Raw genomic sequence first — 20,019 nt, forward strand, 5'->3', positions numbered from 1 at the left:
CCTGCTTTAATTCACATGGTCGCTGGTTGAGGCCTCTTGAAAAGAAGATTGGGCAAACATGTGGAAGATGGAGAGGTCTATTGGGCCATGTTAGGGTTGCTGCATAAATGGAACCTCCAGCTGCAAATGCAGTCTAGAGCAATCAGTTGCTGAGGATAAAGAGAAGGGGTGTGGGTTGCTGCTTTCACATCTTCATTTGGGGGCTTCCAAACAGGTTCTGATTGCTGGAAAAGCAATCTTTAGACCAGTGTCTCCCAATCTTTTTCAGGTTCCTGTTACTTCAGTTTCATAAACTCATCCCCGGTGCCCCATAGCCTACCCTTTAAAACTGTGGTTTGGGGTAGGGGGGCAGCTCAGAGACCAGGGGCCACAGCAGCAGTTGCCTGGAGGGATTCGAAGAAGGGAGAGAAAATGCTGAGGGAACACTCCACAAAGGGGGGGGGGCTGTTTGAAAAAGGGTGAGAGGCTGCCAGCTCTGCAGGCAAAGGGTGGCCTAACTGGGCTCCTGAGCCCCACAGGGGTGCCACAGAAAGAATGGAGGTGGTCAAGGGAGCTGTGGACCCTAAAAGGTTGAAAATCTCACAATCCACTAAGGAAAATAATGCTATAAAATTCAACCATTTATTCAAAATGCAATTCAAACTAGTTAAATGAACTTGACCCAGTGACATCAGCTTTCCATCACCCTCTTAATTCTTAAGGTCCCCCCAGGTAATCCCACCACCAGCTTTGAGAACCACTGGTTTAAAAATCTGCTTTAGAGATTTGTTCCTTTTCTGTGGACCTGTCATGCCCTCTCCCCTTAAGCCTCCTCTCTCTGGTTTTCGGGTTCTGTTCATCTCTGGGGTTCTTACCACAGCCTGAAAAGAACATTCATCCACTGACATGAGGTAATGGGTTAACAGCCAAAATCTCTGACAGGATATTGTAAGGAAAGCTGTCTCCAGTGGGGGGGGGGGGGAGCAGGGGCTAAATTGTTGGGGGTCTCCTCTTTTTGACTGTTCAGAGCCAACAGCCCCATGCACCTACCCTGCCCATTTCATGGGACCCACCTAAGGTTTGTGGATCTGTGTGTATGCATGCACACACTTTCTCCTATGCCCCACATGGGGCTCTTCTTACTCCTCCAGTGTCAGACTAGAACCCTCAATGTTGTGGGTGCTAGCAAAGGCTGGTGACTCAATTAACTCACTGTTCAAGTAACCTGCCAGGGTGACTGGTGCCCACCTGTCAGATGGGAAAACTATGTCCAAGAACTGTAGAGTTGGAAGGGACCCCCCCCCCCCAGGTTCATCTAGTTCATTCCTCCTACAATGCAGGAATCACAGCTAGCAAATCCCTGACAGATGGCCACCCAACTGGTTTAAAAATCTCCAATGGAGAAGAGTTTGCCGCTTTCCAAGGTAGCCCGTTCCATGTCAAAGGTGGTGAGATACATTAAGAATAACTTTTCACCAGGCTCATTTCCCCATGGAGCAAGATGGACAAGCATCAGGACAAGATTCACCTCTGCAATTGTTTTGGAAACCCCTCTTTCCCCACCAGCTAAAAATATGAACAAGACCTGAGAAAACACCCTCCTTGATAATGGAGCCAGAAATCAACCTGGAAGGAGGGTGGGGGGGGGGAGGGAGAGACACCTGCCGGAGAATTTAACTCTTAATCTCCTGCCAACAACACAGAGAGGAAGCCAGGAACAGCTACTGAGAGCAAGAAACGAAAGAACAGACTGGCATAAATTGACATTGCTACAGTCAAAGCAGAGAGCAGAACTGTTTATTGGGTAGAAAGACAGTAACTTCAGATGTATTAAGTCAGTCAGTGCATGTAAAAAATAAATAGTAACAGAAGCTAACAATTTTCATCTGTGAGTGGCCAGAATTTCCCAAAGGCAGAGCTCCAATTCCTTGTGCTGGCCTGAAAATCCACCTAAATTGTGCAGGGAGGGATACAGGGGGACACCTTGAACTCATTCCAGAGGCTGCTTGTAAGAGACAAACTCTGCCCTCAAGCCAGCTTTTCAGCTCAGCCTTTGAGAGAAGACATCCCCGCACGCATGATTTCATCAACCAAGAGAATGTTGCTTGCAATGACGGTGCTAAAAGAGAAAACGGGGGGAGGGGGGAGAGAGGAGAGATTTCATTGATTGTGGAATGCAACCAACATCCTGCCTCCCTCCTTCACATTACTTCCCATACAGCCTTCTGGATATGTATGCTTCATATTTGCCACCTCACAGAAACCCCTGAAAGCTTTCAAGCCAATCATTTGTTTACCCCATCCTTTGCCAAGCAGGTTCCCCTCTAGCTGTTTTGGACTACAGGCAAAGTCTAGAGCAAAACCACCCCAGCCTGCTGAAAAGGAAGCATTACTAAATGCAACTGGACTTGACTGACCAACAGATCTATGAAGGACTGCAAGCCAAGCCCTTTAAAAGCCAAGTGTTTCTTCTTTTAACTGCCAACTTCTGCTAGCTGAAAAAAACCTTTACCTTGAATGAAGCAGCTGCTTTTTAACATTGTAATTATCCCAAACTCCAGCTGCCGCCGCCAACATTGGCTCACCTGGAAAACACAACAAAGAAATGTTTAAAAAGCAACAGCAATGCTGTAGCTGACTGACATACTTCAAACAACAGTAATGGAGACTGAACAAATTTATTCACAAGCTCGTGTGTGCTTTAGGCCGCGCAGCCTGGGTTGAATTCTGCCTTGAGCACAGAAAACCTGAAGCAAAACCTAGAGAAGCTAAATGATGACCTCCATCTTATTCCAAGAGAGTTGGGGGGGGGGGGAGGAAGGAACAGTGGGCTTCTATAGGCAACTACCTTATACCTTAAGGACGTGGGTGGCGCTGTGGTCTAAACCACAAGCCTAGGGCTTGCCGATCAGGTCAGTGGTTCGAATCCCTGTGACGGGGTGAGCTCCCGTTGCTCGGTCCCAGCTCCTGCCAACTTAGCAGTTCAAAAGCACATCAAAGTGCAAGTAGATAAATAGGTACCACTTCGATGGGAAGGTAAACGGCATTTCCGTGCGCTGCCCTGGTTTGCCAGAAGTGGCTTAGTCATGCTGGCCACATGACCAGGAAGCTGTACGCTGGCTCCCTCAGCCAATAAAGCGAGATGGGCGCCACAACCCCAGAGTCGTCCACGACTGGACCTAATGATCAGGGGTCCCTTTACCTTATACCAAAGACCTTCTACCATTGGCCCACCTGGCTCAGAACTGTAACCACCTTAAGTAGCTGATCTATGGGCCCTTCAGCCGTTCTTGGGACTCCTATGAGCCCACTGCTCAGAGGTGTTGGGGAGTACTAGTCCAAATCCATGGAGCTGGGGAGGAGTAAGCAACCTCTGCTCTACACAGGTTGGCAGCAGCTCTCCTTGGCTTCATATAGAGGCCTTTCCCAATCCTACCTGGAGATGGTGGGGACTGGATCTGGGATTGGACATTTGCCATAGCCCTCAATGCCCAGGTTTTCTATGGTTTAGAACTCACTGTGTTCTTTGGAGGTCAGACAGTGAAGAACATCTCACACAGACCAGTTTGAGGTTATTTTATTTTTATTTTTTAAAAATCCAACCCATTTCATGCCTGCATAAAGGAAGAGCTGACCCTCAACTGCAGCTACCAGTTCATACAACTAACTCCATCTCTGTGGTTTCCACAGAGGTAAGCATGCCAAATGAACTGGTTTAGACCAAGCTGGAATTCTGAACAGCTCTCCAGAGGCTGGGTTCTGGGTGAGAGTTTGTTTCTCCTTAAATAGTTACTCAGAGCCACACGAAGAATACTTGAAAGTCAAATAAGCCGTTTTGGGGGCTCCTCAGCCAACCTCTCTTCCACTTCCACCAAGTTTGAAATCCAGAAGGACTTCCAACAACACATCAGGGTCCCAACCCTTCTTGAGATCAAGCCAACCTCTATTTTACTGCATGCTTTCCCTTACCAGAGTTGAGGTCCACACCAGTCAGCTGCCCGGACTCTGCGTACTCAGCCTGAACTTTCACAAGCGTTTCTTGTGGATCATAGCCAGAGTTCTGAGCAAGTACCTGAGAAAGAATCACAACACAAAGAAAATTCAGGTTTCTCCCTACAACTGCCAACACTCATAACACATGTCACTTCAGATTTCGGTCTGTCCTCTTCTTCCTTTTAACCTGCCCTTCCATCTGCATTTTCTTCCCTCTGCAACTGAAGCAACTTTGGGAAATTTTATTGATGGTTCTCCCCTTAACCCAGCCTTTGCCAGCCTGGTGCATTCCAAATGCAACTTCCATCAGCCCAGCTGCCTTAACCACCGGGTAGAAAACTAAGTAAATTTAACACCTTAAATTGATTTATTTTCCCATCAAGCAGACCTTTGGAATGATAAGCAGAGCATCAGCAAAAGCTTGGACTCCCAGTTGGGCTCTTCCTTTCACACTGGGCTTATGCTTCACGAGGGCATCAGCTATAGCCACCTCCACGGCTCCGGCACCTGGGACCACACACCCTGCAAAAAGGACAATGTGACAGAGCATTTAAACACCGCACTGGCTTTGAATTCAAGGCAACATGTGCATCCTTTTGACTATTATATGTTTGTTCCTTTCAACTGTAACATTCTGCTGTTCATTGTTTTACAAGGGGTTGCACAGGACTTTTCAAATTACATGCTTTGGACGCTCTCTTATATTATTAACAATACAGAATTCGTATTCTTATTTCCACACCAATTGGGGCCTTTTGTGGGGGGGCTCTCCCCCTTTAGGAATTGAACCACCACCACCATTGCTAGAGAAGATGTAGCAAAATCAAAGTTTCCCCTTTTAACCCACCATGCCCTGCCCATCAAAGCCTTATGAAGCGCTTCTAATACCCACTCACCATCCTCAATGGCATTTTTGACAGCACGTAATCCATCCCGGACGGCATCCTTGATTTGTGTCAGTGTGTGCTTATTCGGCCCCTTGATCAACAGCGTCACAGAACGAGGGTTGTCGCACTTTTCAATGAATGTGAACTTCTCCTCACCCTGGGGCCAAGAAGAAGAGGGAATTAATTATTTGAGTGTTATAAATGCCACAACAATCTACCAGGCTCCAGAAAGGAGAGCTGACTATATTCCCCGAGATGCTTTTATTTATTTTTAACGCAGTGGTCCAAGTTGCATTTTCCAATTAACTGAGCAACAAAACAAAATTGTGTAGTACTACAGGGGGGGGGGGAATCTTACCACCATTTGGCAAAACTTAAACAGGTACTGAAGCCTTCACTGATCCAGAAGGCATTAGAAGACTTCATTTGGGAGTTTCCCAATTTGCAACACTTGCCACAGAAACAAAACTGTTGCCAGGAATGTGAAAGGGGAAGGTGACACATACCAGTGTGTATTCGTAGACGAGTCCTGCATGTCCCAGGCAGTCCACAGAGAGGTCGTCCACAGAATTCATAGCAACGCCTCCACAAGCAAGGGTCAACCTAGGAGGTGGGGAAAAGCCATGTTTCAGCATTTAAGGTCACGCGGTTGAACCTAACCAATAACACTGGTTGACTGGTTTCTTGAAAGCTGCCTGCACTATCCCGGAGATGGTGTTGGACTCCAACCCCCATCATCCCTGACCACTGGGCCATCCCTGATGCGAGCTGCAGTACATCATCATCTAGAGTGCACTAGGTATACCCATTCCTACTAAAGAATAAATTCAGCTTGGCTAAACACAACTAACTGGAGTCAGCAGTGCTAAGTTATATTGGAAGCAAAGATTCACTGAAACCAGTGCTGATGGTCTTCCAATTGCACTTAGAATCATGGCACAAGAGAAGTCTACCCTCCTCCCAGAGCTGCTGTGCATCACTCCAGCACAAGGGATATCCCTTTTCGCAATTGTCTTATTGTCCATCAGGCCTTCTCTCCCCCTGACCAGAGACCAGCTCAGCAGCAGCCAGGACAACTGGCTCCATGTGGGAGAAGTGGGCCCTCTCCACCAACTCTGCCCAAGACCAGCTCTCTCAAGCTCTTCCTCAGGCTGTCCCTCAAACAGCCGATCACTATAAGAACTACTATATGCTCAGATCTGCACTGCTTGCTGATTTGTAATTTGGGACCAATCTACTTGTAAGATTACCTTTCTCATATATGCCCTCTTGAACTGACACTGCTACAGGTGCCCCAAAATATCCATTCCACATTTGTAACTCCCCGACTGTTGACATCCAGCAGGTGCCTGCACTTGCTAAAAACATTTTTTTTACACAAGCCTTACCAAATATTTAGAATACTGATGTTTTTAGTTTACTGTTGATTTTAATTTTTTTATTGTTTCATTTTTACTAAAAAAAAATCTTATTGTTTTATTCTTTTTGTAAACTGTTTTGAGATCTTGCACAATCAAGTAGTAGATAAATCTTATGAACTTTATAAAACTGGTGCCCAAGATGTTTCCTCCCACCCTTCCAGAAACTGACCTCTCCATGTTCCTTCGTTTTGCTCGGCGCAAAGCGACGATTCCTTCTTTTGCAAGAGCATCTAGGGAAAAAGGGTCAATCCCCTGAAAAAATAGAAATTAATATTATTTTGAAATGTTACAGATTGTAGTTTGAAAGACAACTAATGCAACGAGAGGTCTATTCTTAGAAAACTGTCCCAATCAATTCTGAGCTCCTCACTCCAACTATCTCACCTTTTGGTTGATTACTACAAAACCTTTATTTGTGTCTCCAACCACAGTTCTTTTCAAGTCTATTATTTTCTTCACTCTATCTTCAATGAACTTCCGTTCCGCTTTAACTAGCTTCTCTCTTTCTTCTGCGCTTTTATAGAAAAATCCAGAATTCACCTCTCTGAGAACAGAAAAAACATGATTGGAAACTCACCACAGTAAGCACATAGGTGGAAGCACACTCAGGTGATACCAAAAATCTCCTCCCATGAATGTGAAGACCAGACCAGCCTACAGCCAATTAAGCCTGCCACCCTCAATGCATACGTACGTTTTTTCATATTCTAGTGATACATTGCAAGTGAGAATGTAAGCATCTTCAGCTCTCTTCTTCATGTCTGGATGGCGAGCGCCGTGATCCAAGACAAGTCCCCTGATCAGCCTGTTAAGAAGCAGTTTTTATTTTATTTCACGTATTACGGTATTTTATTGAGAATTTTGTCCTAGGTTACTTAATTTGATATTTAATTTTGCTTGTCTAAGGAAAAGTCATATTACAAAGGAAACTCCCCTCCCCTCCGATATCATCTTTCTTGCTCTTCACTGAATGTTTCCAATCCCAGAGCAGGGAAACACAGAATAAAAATAAACAGAGGAAAACAATACACACTAACTACAAAATAATTTAAATACGACCAATAAGCAGCTAAACAATTCTATTGTAAACAAGCAAAACTACAGCAGCAACAACTAGTATTTCCAATTTAACCAAATACCTAGGTAGGAACAAAGACTTTGGGTCCCTTCTAACTCTGTGTTTGAATCATCAAATCATAAACTGATTAAAACAAACTTTGTGTCTTGTTTATTCTATGCACAGCCACCTGCTTTCTACTACCACCCTGACTCCTAATACGTGGCAAACAATTTAGACCTGTATCCATTCCAGACTTGGGCAGGCTACCAAATATGCAGCATACCGCTAGGAGTGTCCACAGCAGGAACTTTCATTTTGCATGGTGTCTGACTCCATTGGCCACTGTCAAAGCCAACACAGAATTCATCCATGCCCTCAAGCTTACGCCAGTTTGACTCTCACAGCTCAGAACCTCTAACTGAGACCATTTGGAGAACGGCATCCTTGGCACAGACAAAGGGGAGGCTGCTAGCCATGGCATATATGCCTTCTGTCTCTTTGCCACATGGAAAGTTAAGCACGTTGCCATCTCCTCAGCAGCAGAAAATGAAACACAGTGGCAGCTGTGTGATTTCCAATAGGAAGAAGGTGGAAGAAGAAATGTAAAGAATGATTTAAAGGGCAGACCCCTTCCATTGTACCTACGCTGTGTCTGTTTCAGATTTGTGCTTCATCTCCATTATCTCTACCATGTACAGGTCTATTGGTTCTTCTGGTTTTCTGATGGCCAGAATGGCATCTACGACGGCCTTGAAAGAGAAAAAGCAGCACCCATCAAAGGCCACTCCAAGACCTAGCAAGCCTCTCCCCAAATATCTACCCTCTGCTGATGCAGTGGGAGCTGGCGGCCATAAGACTGGGAGGAAGGCCAGAACACCAATGGTAGGTGGAGCCAGAGGCAATGAGAGGCAGAGCCACCTCCTGATTGGTTGCAGGTAAGAAGGCCGGCAGGTGTGGCCAGGCTGAGTAGAGGCTGGTGGGGCAACCCCTCCCCCCCCACCCTAATGGACCAGCCTCCACTGCTGCTCTCCTCCCAATCAAAAACGTGAAAGCTCGCCTCTTTTTCTCCTGAAGTGGAAAACAAAAAGGGCTCTTGAATGCTCACCTCTGTGAGGATATCGGCAAGCTCAGCATGGACCTTGGTGCGGAGGGAGGTCCGGGCCACGTCCAGGAGAGTCTCCCGGTCCATTTCCTTGACCACTTTGACTTGCTCCAAGACCTGGAGGGCTTTTTCCTTGGCAGCTTCAAACCCTTCCGTGACTATTCGAGGGTGCAAACCCTAACACCAAAGCAAACAATTAAAAATTTTCTGCACACTTCCACCACCCTTAATATTTTCAGTCATGTGCTATTGGGCAAAGCGGGGGGGGGGGGAGAGAGCATGGGCCATAATGAAATCTCACAACGTAACAGATCCACAAGATCATTGAAAAACAGATTGGATGGAGTAGGGACAAGAATATACAACCTTTCCTAACTCCCAGGGTAATGAGTATATCCTTATAAGCCTTAATAAGGCAAAGAAGCCTTCCACAAGAGCACCATCCAATTTTTGCCATAACCTGACTCTGGAGATCAGAATCAAAACCTGCCTTTAAGTCTGTGAAGGCAGTAAAAAGTTTCCCCTGCAAGAATCTTGTCAAATTTTCATCAAGGAATAAGTCTGCTCCCGAGTGTCACGGCCACCCAGGATGGGTCCCAGCTCACAAGAGACCTCACTCCGTTGCAGCTTATTTACAGGAAAAGTTTATTGTAGATTTCTGCTTCTCATACAGTTCAGCATTGTGGCCGTACGTCTGCCACGTTAGACCGCTGAAGTCCCCTCTGACTCCTCCCCTCTTCCGCACCAACTTAATAGCCTGGCTCTAGACCACCTCTTCCTCTCCTTTCTTTTCCGCAGGGTCTTCCTGCCCCCCTGGGTTCCCTCTCTCCGTGACTCGCCTGAGGCTGAATCCTCTGCCGCCTCTTCCCCCCTCTTTCTGGCTTTAGGGCCGGGCTCCTCCCCTGAGCTCTCTCCACTTCCGCGCGCCTCTACGTTTGAACTTGGCGCGCGTACGTTGCTGCTGACCTTTCTTTCGACCGCTACACCACCCCCTGCTCTGCTCTCCACCCTTTCCGGCTGAACACCCTGCTCCAACCCCCTCTCTCTGTTCTCTCCTAATCCTGCTCCCTCCGAGAGACTGACGACTCCACCCCCTTTACTCCGTTCCGGCTGAGACGTCTCTTGCTTCCTCTGTCTTCCACTGGGCTCCTCTCCGCTTCTCCCTTCTCCTCCCCTTTGCTTGATTAAGGTAACCCCCTTTTGAGAATCCTCTGACTCGCTGCTCAGACTCGTGGATTCCCTCAGAATTCCATCATCTTCTTCCTCATCCTTCTGCCCCTCCTCCCACTCGCTCTCCGTCTCCTCTGTCATCTCCTCCTCTCTCCCAGAAACCCTGACATCCATCCCCCCCTCGAAGCCCCCCCTTCCCCCCTCCCTCTCGCCGGGGACCGGTTGTGGAAACTGCGGCTCTTCGGGGGTAGGCTCAGGATACAGGTCGTCTACGTCAATGTTCTCTGCTGGCAGTTCTGTGTAAGTGTATTCGAAGTCGGGTTCTTCCCCCAAATGCTTCTCAGTCTCTGCTTCCATCGCTACTTCCTCCGGTGCTGCCCGCCAAGGACCTATCAGCCACCTCTTACGCCATTCCTCCTCTGGCTGCTCCTCCCACCAATAAGGGGTTTCCGTGTCCACCCCCGAGCACGATCCCCTGGGCGGGCTTGATTCTGGTGTTCTTTCCTCGGGGGAAGAGAAACCCCTGAACGTGCTATCTGACAATGTGGGTGTGAAAAGCCAGTCATCAAAGTACTCAGCTGGCATGGGTCTATGTGGGAAAAGTGCATGGAACTCTTCTTTCAAAAGGGGTTCGTCTAACTCGTAGCCTGGCACCCAACTATTAGCAGCGGCTGGTGTGCCCTCCCTGGCGAGAAAATATTCAACTCCCTCCTCCCCCCATCTCGAGTCCAGTATCTCTGTGACCTCGTTAAGAGGTCCTGGTCTTGGCGATTCCCCCCTCTCAGGCGCCCTCCTACGTGGCTCTGGGGGTGCTCCTGACTCTTGAAACCTGTGTGGGGTTTTGTAGGGAGTGAGCACCGACCTATGAAAGACCGGGTGCACCCTGGAACCTTCCGGAAGGGCTAGACGAAAAGCCACCGGATTGATCTTAGCCTCAACTTGATATGGCCCTAGCTGCCTGTGTCCTAACTTCTTCTTGGCCAATGACCTGGCCGGCATCGCGTGGGCTGCTAACCACACCCAGTCCCCAACCTGGATGTCCTCTCCCGCCCTCCTGTGCTTATCGGCCTGCACCTTATACGCCTGTTTTGCCAGCTCCAAATGTCTCCGCAGCTCCTCGTGCACCTCTTGCAACTCCGCTGCAAACTGGTCGGCATCTTGAGGCCCCCCCCCTCCTGGTGCCGCAAATCTCGGGAAGGTTCTGGGATGACGGCCATTGTTCGCGAAGAAAGGCGTCACCCCGGTGGAAGCGTGTTTCGTGTTGTTGTAGGCGAATTCAGCCATCGGCAGATAGTCCACCCACGCCGCAGGTCGCTGGTTGGCGTAGCACCGCAGGTACTGCTGCATGATCGCGTTGACCCTCTCCGCTTGACCGTTGGTTTGTGGATGCCTCGCCGATGTCAGGTTGATTTTGACGTGCAAGATGCCCAGAAGCTTTCGCCAGAAAGTGGAAACAAACTGGCGCCCCCTGTCGGACAAGACGGACTGCGGAAGTCCATGCACTCTGAAGACGTGATCGATGAAGAGCTTTGCGGTCTGTTCTGCCGTCGCCACCTTGGCACAAGGGATGAAGTGCGCCATCTTGGTGAACAAGTCCACCACCACTAACACCGCCGTCTTACCTCTGGAGCTGGGCAGGTCTGTAACAAAGTCCAACGCTACCCTCTCCCATGGTTGCTGCGGTGTCTCCAGCGGTTCTAGCAATCCCGCCTGCTTCTGGTGCACTGGTTTGGACCTCTGGCAGATATCACACCTGGCGACGTAGTCCGCCACCTCTCCTCTCATCTGGGGCCACCAAAAGTCTCTAGCCACCAACTCCATCGTCTTCTCTTTGCCGAAATGGCCTGCACTAGGGGCGTCATGCAACTGTTGCAGAACCTTGGCTCGAAGATCGTCGGTGGGCACGTAAAGGGCACCCTTACGAGTTAAAAGTCCATCTTGTAATTGAAACTCATCGTTGTGTCGCGACCCTCCGCGTAGCTCCTCCATCTTAGACTGTGCAAACTGATCCCTTTGCAACGCGCGTCGCACCGCGTCCAGGTCGACTGCGATGGTAGCGCACGTCCACGCCTGCGGTGCGAAAATGTGCTTTGCTGCGATTGGAGCTGCTTCCTCCAAGTATTGCGGCTTTCGGGACAGCGCGTCTGCAATAACATTGGAGTCTCCTGGGATGTATTCTATTTTGAAGTCGAAGTCCGCAAAGAACTCCGCCCAGCGCATGTGTCGCTGGGTCTGCAACTTAGCCGTCCGCCAATACTCTAAGTTCTTGTGATCCGTGCGGACCTGCACCGTGTGCTTGGCTCCTATTAAGAAGTGTCGCCACGCTTTGAAAGCTGCATGAATGGCCAACAACTCCCTGTCCCATATGGTATAATTGCGCTCCGCCTTGCTGAGCTTCCGGGAGTAGAACGCACCCGGTCGCCAGTTGCCTTGTGAATCCTCTTGCAAAAGAACGGCCCCAACCGCTCTATCTGACGCATCGGTCTCTACCCGCATGGGTCTGCCGGGATTCACGTGGAGCAGCTGCTCTTCGGAGGCGAAAAGACCTTTAAGCGTCCGGAAGGACCGCTCCGCTTGTTCGGTCCAGACGAACTTCTTCTTCTTGGAACTGAGGGTGTCAGTGATCGCCGCCGTCGCGTTCGCAAAACCTTTAATAAACTTGCGGTAAAAATTGGCAAAGCCGATGAACCTCTGGACCTCTTTCCGATTTCGAGGGCTTTTCCAGTCCAACAGCGCTTGAACCTTAGCCCTGTCCATGGCCAGTCCCTCGTCGGACAACTTGTAGCCAAGGAAATCAACCTCTCTGACATCAAACTGGCACTTTTCCAACTTGGCGTACAGCCTGTGTTCCTTCAGCCTCTGCAGGACCTCCCTCACGTCCTTATCGTGATCCTCCGGCGATTCCGAGAAAATCAGGATATCGTCGAGAAAGCAGACACACTTCTTGTAGAGGAGACCTGCTAGCACGTGGTGCATAAATGCTTGAAAAACGTGGCTGCCATTTTGGAGGCCGAAAGGCATGACTCTGTATTCGTATGTGCCCAGAGGGGTGAACATGGCGGTCTTCCACTCATCTCCTTTCCGGATGCGGATGAGATTGTAAGCTCCACGTAGGTCCAGCTTGGTGAAAATCTTGCCCCTCCTGACGGTCGCTAAAAGGTCGTCAATCTTGGGCATGGGGAAAGCTTTGGGCTTAGTCAAGCTGTTGATGAACCTGTAATCCACTATAAGCCTTTTTTGGGGCGTGTCCTTCTTCTTCACAAAGAAAACAGGGCTGCCTCCCGCTGCTTTAGATTCCTGGATGAAACCTCGCTTGAGGTTATGGTCTATGAACTCCCGAAGCTCTTGCATTTCGTCCTCCGACATGGAGTACAGCTTGGCAGCAGGCAATTGCGCCCCTGGCACTAAATCAATCGCGCAGTCGTAAGGTCTATGAGGCGGCAACTTGTCAGCTTCCTTCTCACAGAAAACCTCCAAGAATTCCTGGTACTTGTGAGGCACTGTTTGCACCATACCCAGATGCAATGGCTGCTCAGCTTCTCCTCCCTGATCGGTCTGAAAGCAATGCTGAGCACAATACGATGAACAAAAGTTGATCTGCCTCTGGTACCACGCAACCGCGGGACTGTGCCTCTCCAGCCAACTCATGCCTAACACGATGGGTGTGTCCGATAAGTGGGTGACATTGAAACTAATAAGCTCTCGATGGTTGCCAATCTGCATCATCATGGGAGGGGTTTGCTGCACCACTTGCCCCCCCAGCAACTTCCTGCCGTCCACCGTGACCACGTTCAGAGGCGTCGTTGCAGGCAGGAGCGCCATGTTGTGCTGCTTAACGAACTGCAGTCCCATGAAGTCGGCGTTGCTTCCCGAATCGATCGTTATTGGAACCTCGAGGAGTCTCCCATCAGGCAACTGGAGTGTTGCTGTGAGCAGAACTGCCGGTTTGGGAGGCAAAGGGTCCACGCTCTGCAGTGATGCTGGGGGCTTGTCTACAGATCCGCCTGGCTGAGCCCCAGTAGCTCTGCTTCCAGCCAGGCACTGTCGTTTCCCTGAAGCTGCTCCCCTGGTTGCACCTCTGCTGTTACAGTTGCCAGCGCTGCAGTGTGCTTCTGGAGCCTCTGGGGGCACTCTTTCGCCATATGGTGCGCACTGTCACAGATGTAACACTTCCTGGTTCCTCTAGGAGGCTTCGCTTTGGCTGCACCAGGGACAGGGCTCTGGGATGGCTTCTGAGCCCTAGCACCACCAATCTCCATTGGCTCCTCTCTGTCCTTCCCCATTGGCGAGGGGTGCGCACGGCTGAAGTCCCTGTGCACAAAAGGGAGAGTCCTTGCTTGCGCACGCGCTTGGGGCCCGTCCTCCTCGTGCCACGGACGCCCCTCATGTCGAATTCCAAGAGCTAAAGCCCGTTGCACCACGTCTTCTAGGGTCTGGGGTCTGTCCCCCCTAGCGATCTCATCCTTGATGGGGGGGCTCAATCCCTCCCAAAAAAGATCTCTGACCGGTTTACTGTCCTTTGGCCAATCTAAGGCGGTGAGCAATGCAAAAAATTTAGAGTGGTATTGGCGCACAGTCGCTTTCCCCTGCCTCAGCCCGTGCATTTGACGGCGCGCAATGTCCACATCCACAGAGGATTGAAAACAAGAATCCATCGCTTTGATGAACGCAGTTGAATCGCGACGGGCCGGTCCATCTTCGCGCCACAAATTGCGTAGCCAAGCCCTGGCCTCCCCATGCAGGTGCGAAACAATGAACCCCACTCTCTCCTCCTCATCTTTAAAATCGTGACGGAGTAAGTGCAGTGCATATACAACGTCCGCTCTGAAATTGGGATAGTCTTGCAAGTTGCCATTAAAATGCGGAACTAGGGCACCCCCCCTCCGTCCAAGCGCAATGCCCTCCGCTCTGGATCCTGGGGCCCCCGCCTTGTCCGCGCGCTCCCACCTTGCCTGCAAATCCTGGCACGTCTTCTCCAAGTCGTCATTCTTCTTCTGCGAAGCAATGACTGCCGATGTGAGAGCGGTAACCTGATTCCGCAATGCAACCAGCTGCTCCTCAGCGCTCATGGCTGCTCCCGTTCGTGAGCTTCGCAAAAAAAAAATTTTTGCTTTCGGAGAGGGGACTTACTGTCACGGCCACCCAGGATGGGTCCCAGCTCACAAGAGACCTCACTCCGTTGCAGCTTATTTACAGGAAAAGTTTATTGTAGATTTCTGCTTCTCATACAGTTCAGCATTGTGGCCGTACGTCTGCCACGTTAGACCGCTGAAGTCCCCTCTGACTCCTCCCCTCTTCCGCACCAACTTAATAGCCTGGCTCTAGACCACCTCTTCCTCTCCTTTCTTTTCCGCAGGGTCTTCCTGCCCCCCTGGGTTCCCTCTCTCCGTGACTCGCCTGAGGCTGAATCCTCTGCCGCCTCTTCCCCCCTCTTTCTGGCTTTAGGGCCGGGCTCCTCCCCTGAGCTCTCTCCACTTCCGCGCGCCTCTACGTTTGAACTTGGCGCGCGTACGTTGCTGCTGACCTTTCTTTCGACCGCTACACCACCCCCTGCTCTGCTCTCCACCCTTTCCGGCTGAACACCCTGCTCCAACCCCCTCTCTCTGTTCTCTCCTAATCCTGCTCCCTCCGAGAGACTGACGACTCCACCCCCTTTACTCCGTTCCGGCTGAGACGTCTCTTGCTTCCTCTGTCTTCCACTGGGCTCCTCTCCGCTTCTCCCTTCTCCTCCCCTTTGCTTGATTAAGGTAACCCCCTTTTGAGAATCCTCTGACTCGCTGCTCAGACTCGTGGATTCCCTCAGAATTCCATCATCTTCTTCCTCATCCTTCTGCCCCTCCTCCCACTCGCTCTCCGTCTCCTCTGTCATCTCCTCCTCTCTCCCAGAAACCCTGACACCGAGGATCAACTGTCCTGTCCTTTTGAATACATTTGAAAGGAAGTATGTTCCTTGCAATGCAGAGGGTAAAGCACAGGTTACTCTAGCACAGAGTTATGCCAAGGGAACTACAGAGCTCACTTGGGTGTTCACCGTGCAATGGGATTTGAAGGCTCCATAAATTTTTACACAGACAACTGTTGATTACACCACAAAGAAGCAGATGTATGAAGAAAGCAGCCTCCCCCAAACTGCTGCCCTTCAGCTGTTTCGGACTACAACTCCCATCGGCCCCTGGTCTAAAGAAACATAGAAGTCCAGCTCCGCAGTAAAGATGCCAGACAGATGAGCTCTGCTCCTTCCAAAAATATACATTCTAGTGTCAGAGTCTACAACAGAAATTCCTCCTGTATCATCCATTTCATCTTCATCCAAAGGCTTGTGCCAGCATCACTTAAACGATGAAACCTTGTAAGTGAACTTATTTAATCTGAAACTAAAGAGCAGCCAAGCACCTAAAAAACAAACAAACAAACAAAAAAACCACAACCCAGCAAAGGGCAAATAAAAAAGTAATAAAGTTGCTACACACCTCTGAAATGTAGAGATCTGCCTGCTTGAGCAATTCCCCAATGATGAGAACATTGGAAGTGGTCCCATCGCCAGTGATGTCATCCTGCGCTGTCGCTACTTTGGCAATCAAGGAGGCTGTCGGGTGCTGGATTTGCTGCGAGGTACAAGGGGAACAATAGCCAAAAGAGTTATTCCTCATCAGTGTGCTTTCCCATCAGCCCATCACTGAACCTTGCATAGGTATTTTTGGCATCTTATGCCACGATCCGAACCAGAGAAGGAACCAGGCTTTGATGGCGAACAGTCACTTCAGAACTGCATGTTAATTTTCATATGCTCTGGGGTAAACAAAGATATATCCCAATGCAACCATGTTAAACAGTTGAAAGAGGAAAATAAAAACTATGTTTCAAAGAAAAGAAAAAAGACACAACCTAAGAGTGATCCTTCAAGAAGATCTGCCCTTCCCTAATCTGGAGGAGCCTTCCAGTTACTGTTGGGATCCCCATCATCATCCCCAAATGTTGACGTGGTGGCTGATGGGAGCCAGAGCTCAACAGCAACTGAAAGGCTGGACTAGACATCTGGGGTTGTACCCAACTAAAGCCATTTGCAATTAAGTTACTGATATCAATGGATCTAAGTCAAGATTGTCCATTTAAATGGGTGCACTCTGAGGACTTAGTTGGATACACCTCATGGTTTTAAGGTTGCGTATAATCTTCCAAGTTATGAACCTCTGATGGGCAGTTATGTTCAACCTGCTGCCAATTCTTCATGCCTACAGTTACCACCACAAACCTCCAGATTATGCCAATGTTACGTTCTTAGTGGACTCCAGGGGAGGGAAGAACTCACCATTTCGTGAAGCAAGACGTTGCCATCTTTGGTAAGTTTGATATCTCCAGCACCAGACACAAGCCTGTGTGGGGACAGAGCACAGCCATCAACCCTCTGGTCCCAGCCTCCTCTTGCTGAGGACAGGAAGTGATTATAGCAGAGTCATCCCTGCTGCTGGCAGCATATGCAAAATGACTCAATTTTTTAGGTAAAGGGATCATGCTACAACCATAGATACTCATCCTTCTTTGGGAAGGATGAGGGGCAATGTTGGAGCTGCTTCTAAGCACCTCTGCCTGCCCACTTGTGAAAGGCCAGCTGGGTCCTTGTAGCTGCATACAAGATGAACCCTGCTGATTCAGACCAAAGGCCTATATAGGACCAGCATTCTGATCAAACCATGGCCAACCAAATGCCTCTGGCAAGCCTAAAAGCAGGACATGCATACCAAGAGCCTCTCCCACTCATGATGCCCTAGCAATTGGTATTCAGAGGCATAGTACACCAATACTGGAGGTAATATGCAACCACTGACAGGCTTATCCTCTATTTTGGGGAAGGCTAGCCAAAAATTGCTGCCCTCCGTTCAGTACATAAGAAGCTGTCTTATACCAAGTCAGGACATTTCTCCATCTAGCTCAATTGTTGACGCTTCCTGACAGCACCTCTCCAGTTTCAGACCGGGATCTGCTCCCCCCTGCCCCACCCAAGATCCATCAACCAGACCCTGCTGCAAAAGACATACATTTAGAATTAAGTACCGTAACTAGAAGACTAAGATTTTATTTGGAAGCCAAAACTGAACTCAGACATTTTATACAAAAACCCACTCCAGGACACCCCCATCCAGTATAATTTAGGCACAAGGGGGTGGGTTGTTTATTGCCTTTTGTTAGAATTTGGAGTCAGAAATGTGTTTGTCTACTGCAAGCTGCCCAGGCAGCTAGCAGTAAGTATACTGCAAGTTGCTCAGAGATAAACTTTATGCCCACCCCTGTTGTGTGTGTGTGTATATGTATATGCATATGCGTGTGTGTGTGTGTGTGTGCGTGTGTGTGTGTATATATATATACACACACACACACACACACACACACACAAATGAAAACAAACAGACCCAGATTCCTTTCCTGATTTTCTTTGCAGCTGCTTTGCCTCACCAAACAACAGATGACTCCAGTACTCTTAGGAGTTGTGCAAGAGAGGGAACTCTTGACACATTTGAATTATCATCACATATGGTCAAGTCATACCATGGATGCATCAATCCCACTGCTGTCTCATCTAAATGGCAGCAGCTCACAAAGAATAGATTTGTAATTGTGAATGGAAGTCCAAGATGAGATAAGTCTGTGGTACCAAAACAAATTATTTGGCTGAGCACATGCTCAGATACACCCTGCTCCTTAACTCTAGGTGTACAGCTCAGCCTGCGCCATCATTTTGTTCTGGCTCTATAGCTTGAGGATCTCAATGCTAGATAGTAAAAATCTTAAGCAAATCCATCAAGCCTGAAAGCCTATCCACCGCTGCTGTGGGCAATACAGAGCCTGGTAGGCTAATGGCCTGACTCTGCTTCACCTCATACCCCCAGGGTAGTGGCAGATGCCATAGTATTACAGTTCAACATTTCTAGGGGGGGGGGGGAGATTAGGAATCAATCAATAACGATAGCATTAATGACGAGTTGGACAATGGGAACCCAGCCAGATGGGCGGGGCATAAATAATAAATTACTATATATTATTACTCATTTTCCTCCAGAGCAGACCACTAAAATTAATGGCCTACACTAGTTGTGTCATTATTATTATTATTATTATTATTATTATCATTATTATTACTATTTTTATTTATTACCCGCTCTTCACCCGAATGTTCCTCTGGGCGGGTTACAACATTAAAGCATAGTATTTAAATCATCTTAATTCCAATGGGTCTACTCTGAGCAGGGCTAACCAAATCATTGTACACATGCACACGCTAGTCTAGAGCCCGTAGCCGGCTCGGGGTTTACTGGCGCGCTCTGCGCACGCGCCGCCATTTCCGCCCTCGAGCGCCACGCGGGTGGGCTGAGATCGACGTGGCCACGCCCATCCCGGCATCCACGGTCCTTCCCCTCCCCCCCCCCGCGCGCCCACCGGCCTCCCCCATCCCCCCAATTCTTCCCCTCTCCTCACATCTTCATGGTTCCTTTAGGGCCGAGGTTGGTCCTGAGCACGTCCTGCAGGCCCCGCGCCGCGCTGATGTTGACGGCCAGAGCCGCCTGGGCCCTCGCCACCTCGGCCTTGGGGTTCAGCGCCTTCACCGCCATGTCGGCCGCCCGCCTCGAGGAAAAGGAAAGGGAGTGATAAGAGAAAGGGGCGTCCCCGCGCAGGCGCAGGCGCCGACAGGGCGGGGGTTGTGGCGTCCTAGCCCCTTCTAGAATACTCCGCGGTTTCGGGGGCCCGCCTCTCAGCTCCCATTGGTCCGGCGTACCCGTCGCTCAGGAGGAAGCCGCCTCGGGCGCAAACGGTAGCGGCCTGGATGGCAGTTAGAGACGGTTGCTATGCAAAATCGTGGCAGGCCTCGGCCCCGGCGTTGGCAAACTAGGCCATGAATATGCATAAGCGCCTCATGCTATATTCATGATGTCTTACTCCGAGGCAAATTAAGTGTTTTCCTTTAAGAATCTAAATAATTTTATATAAATAATATAAATAATTCATAGCACTAGTATTTATTTTTAACCTATGTTTAGATATACAGATAGATATAAAACGCAGTACTGATATACATTTTTTAATGAAATACACTAATATATGTATAGCATAATGATTTAATATATAGTATTTCATAGATCATAGACCATAGACAATAGTCATGCTATGTCTATAATTAGTTGTGCATATTACTACATAATATGTTATTTAATGTATTAGTGTAGCACGTAACACTTTTTAAATCCTACATTGATTAAATACTAGAATTACGGGTTATATGTGTAATTTTATTTATTTGGAATTTTTTGTGTCCCACTCGTTCTCTGATAAGTAAAAACACAACAAAATACCAAATAATTGAGAGCGGTGAAACTCAGGAGCAGTCCAAACAACTTGTGTCATTTTAGATCAAGG

The 20,019-nt window shown here is 48.9% G+C and overlaps 1 protein-coding gene across 1 annotated transcript; it reads right to left on the bottom strand.

The window, feature by feature from the left end:
* Positions 1–1,760: 1,760 nt before the first annotated feature.
* Positions 1,761–19,256, bottom strand: CCT6A (chaperonin containing TCP1 subunit 6A). The gene is made up of 14 exons (XM_081889479.1): positions 19,084–19,256; positions 16,922–16,985; positions 16,083–16,217; positions 8,446–8,619; positions 7,986–8,089; positions 6,975–7,085; positions 6,665–6,824; positions 6,450–6,532; positions 5,366–5,462; positions 4,869–5,016; positions 4,361–4,494; positions 3,949–4,051; positions 2,492–2,564; positions 1,761–2,098 (listed from the first exon to the last, which is right to left on the bottom strand). Exons 1-14 carry the CDS (start codon positions 19,215–19,217, stop codon positions 2,026–2,028), a joined length of 1,593 nt encoding a protein of 530 aa, XP_081745605.1. The 5' UTR covers positions 19,218–19,256; the 3' UTR covers positions 1,761–2,025.
* Between the last annotated feature and the right edge of the window lie 763 nt (positions 19,257–20,019).

This window comes from Podarcis melisellensis (assembly GCF_964234715.1).
Source record: "Podarcis melisellensis genome assembly, chromosome: 15".
Taxonomy (NCBI): Eukaryota; Metazoa; Chordata; class Lepidosauria; order Squamata; family Lacertidae; genus Podarcis; species Podarcis melisellensis.

Bases quoted from the DNA above. Each gene is read 5' to 3' on its own strand.
- CCT6A (XM_081889479.1), bottom strand. From the start codon at position 19,217: ATGGCGGTGAAGGCGCTGAACCCCAAGGCCGAGGTGGCGAGGGCCCAG. The intron at 8,620-16,082 runs GTGTGTAGCAAC...CTTTGGTGTTAG, and splicing joins CAGATCTCTACATTTCAGAG to GGTTTGCACCCTCGAATAGT. The intron at 6,533-6,664 runs GTGAGATAGTTG...CTATTTTTTCAG, and splicing joins TTGTAGTAATCAACCAAAAG to GGGATTGACCCTTTTTCCCT.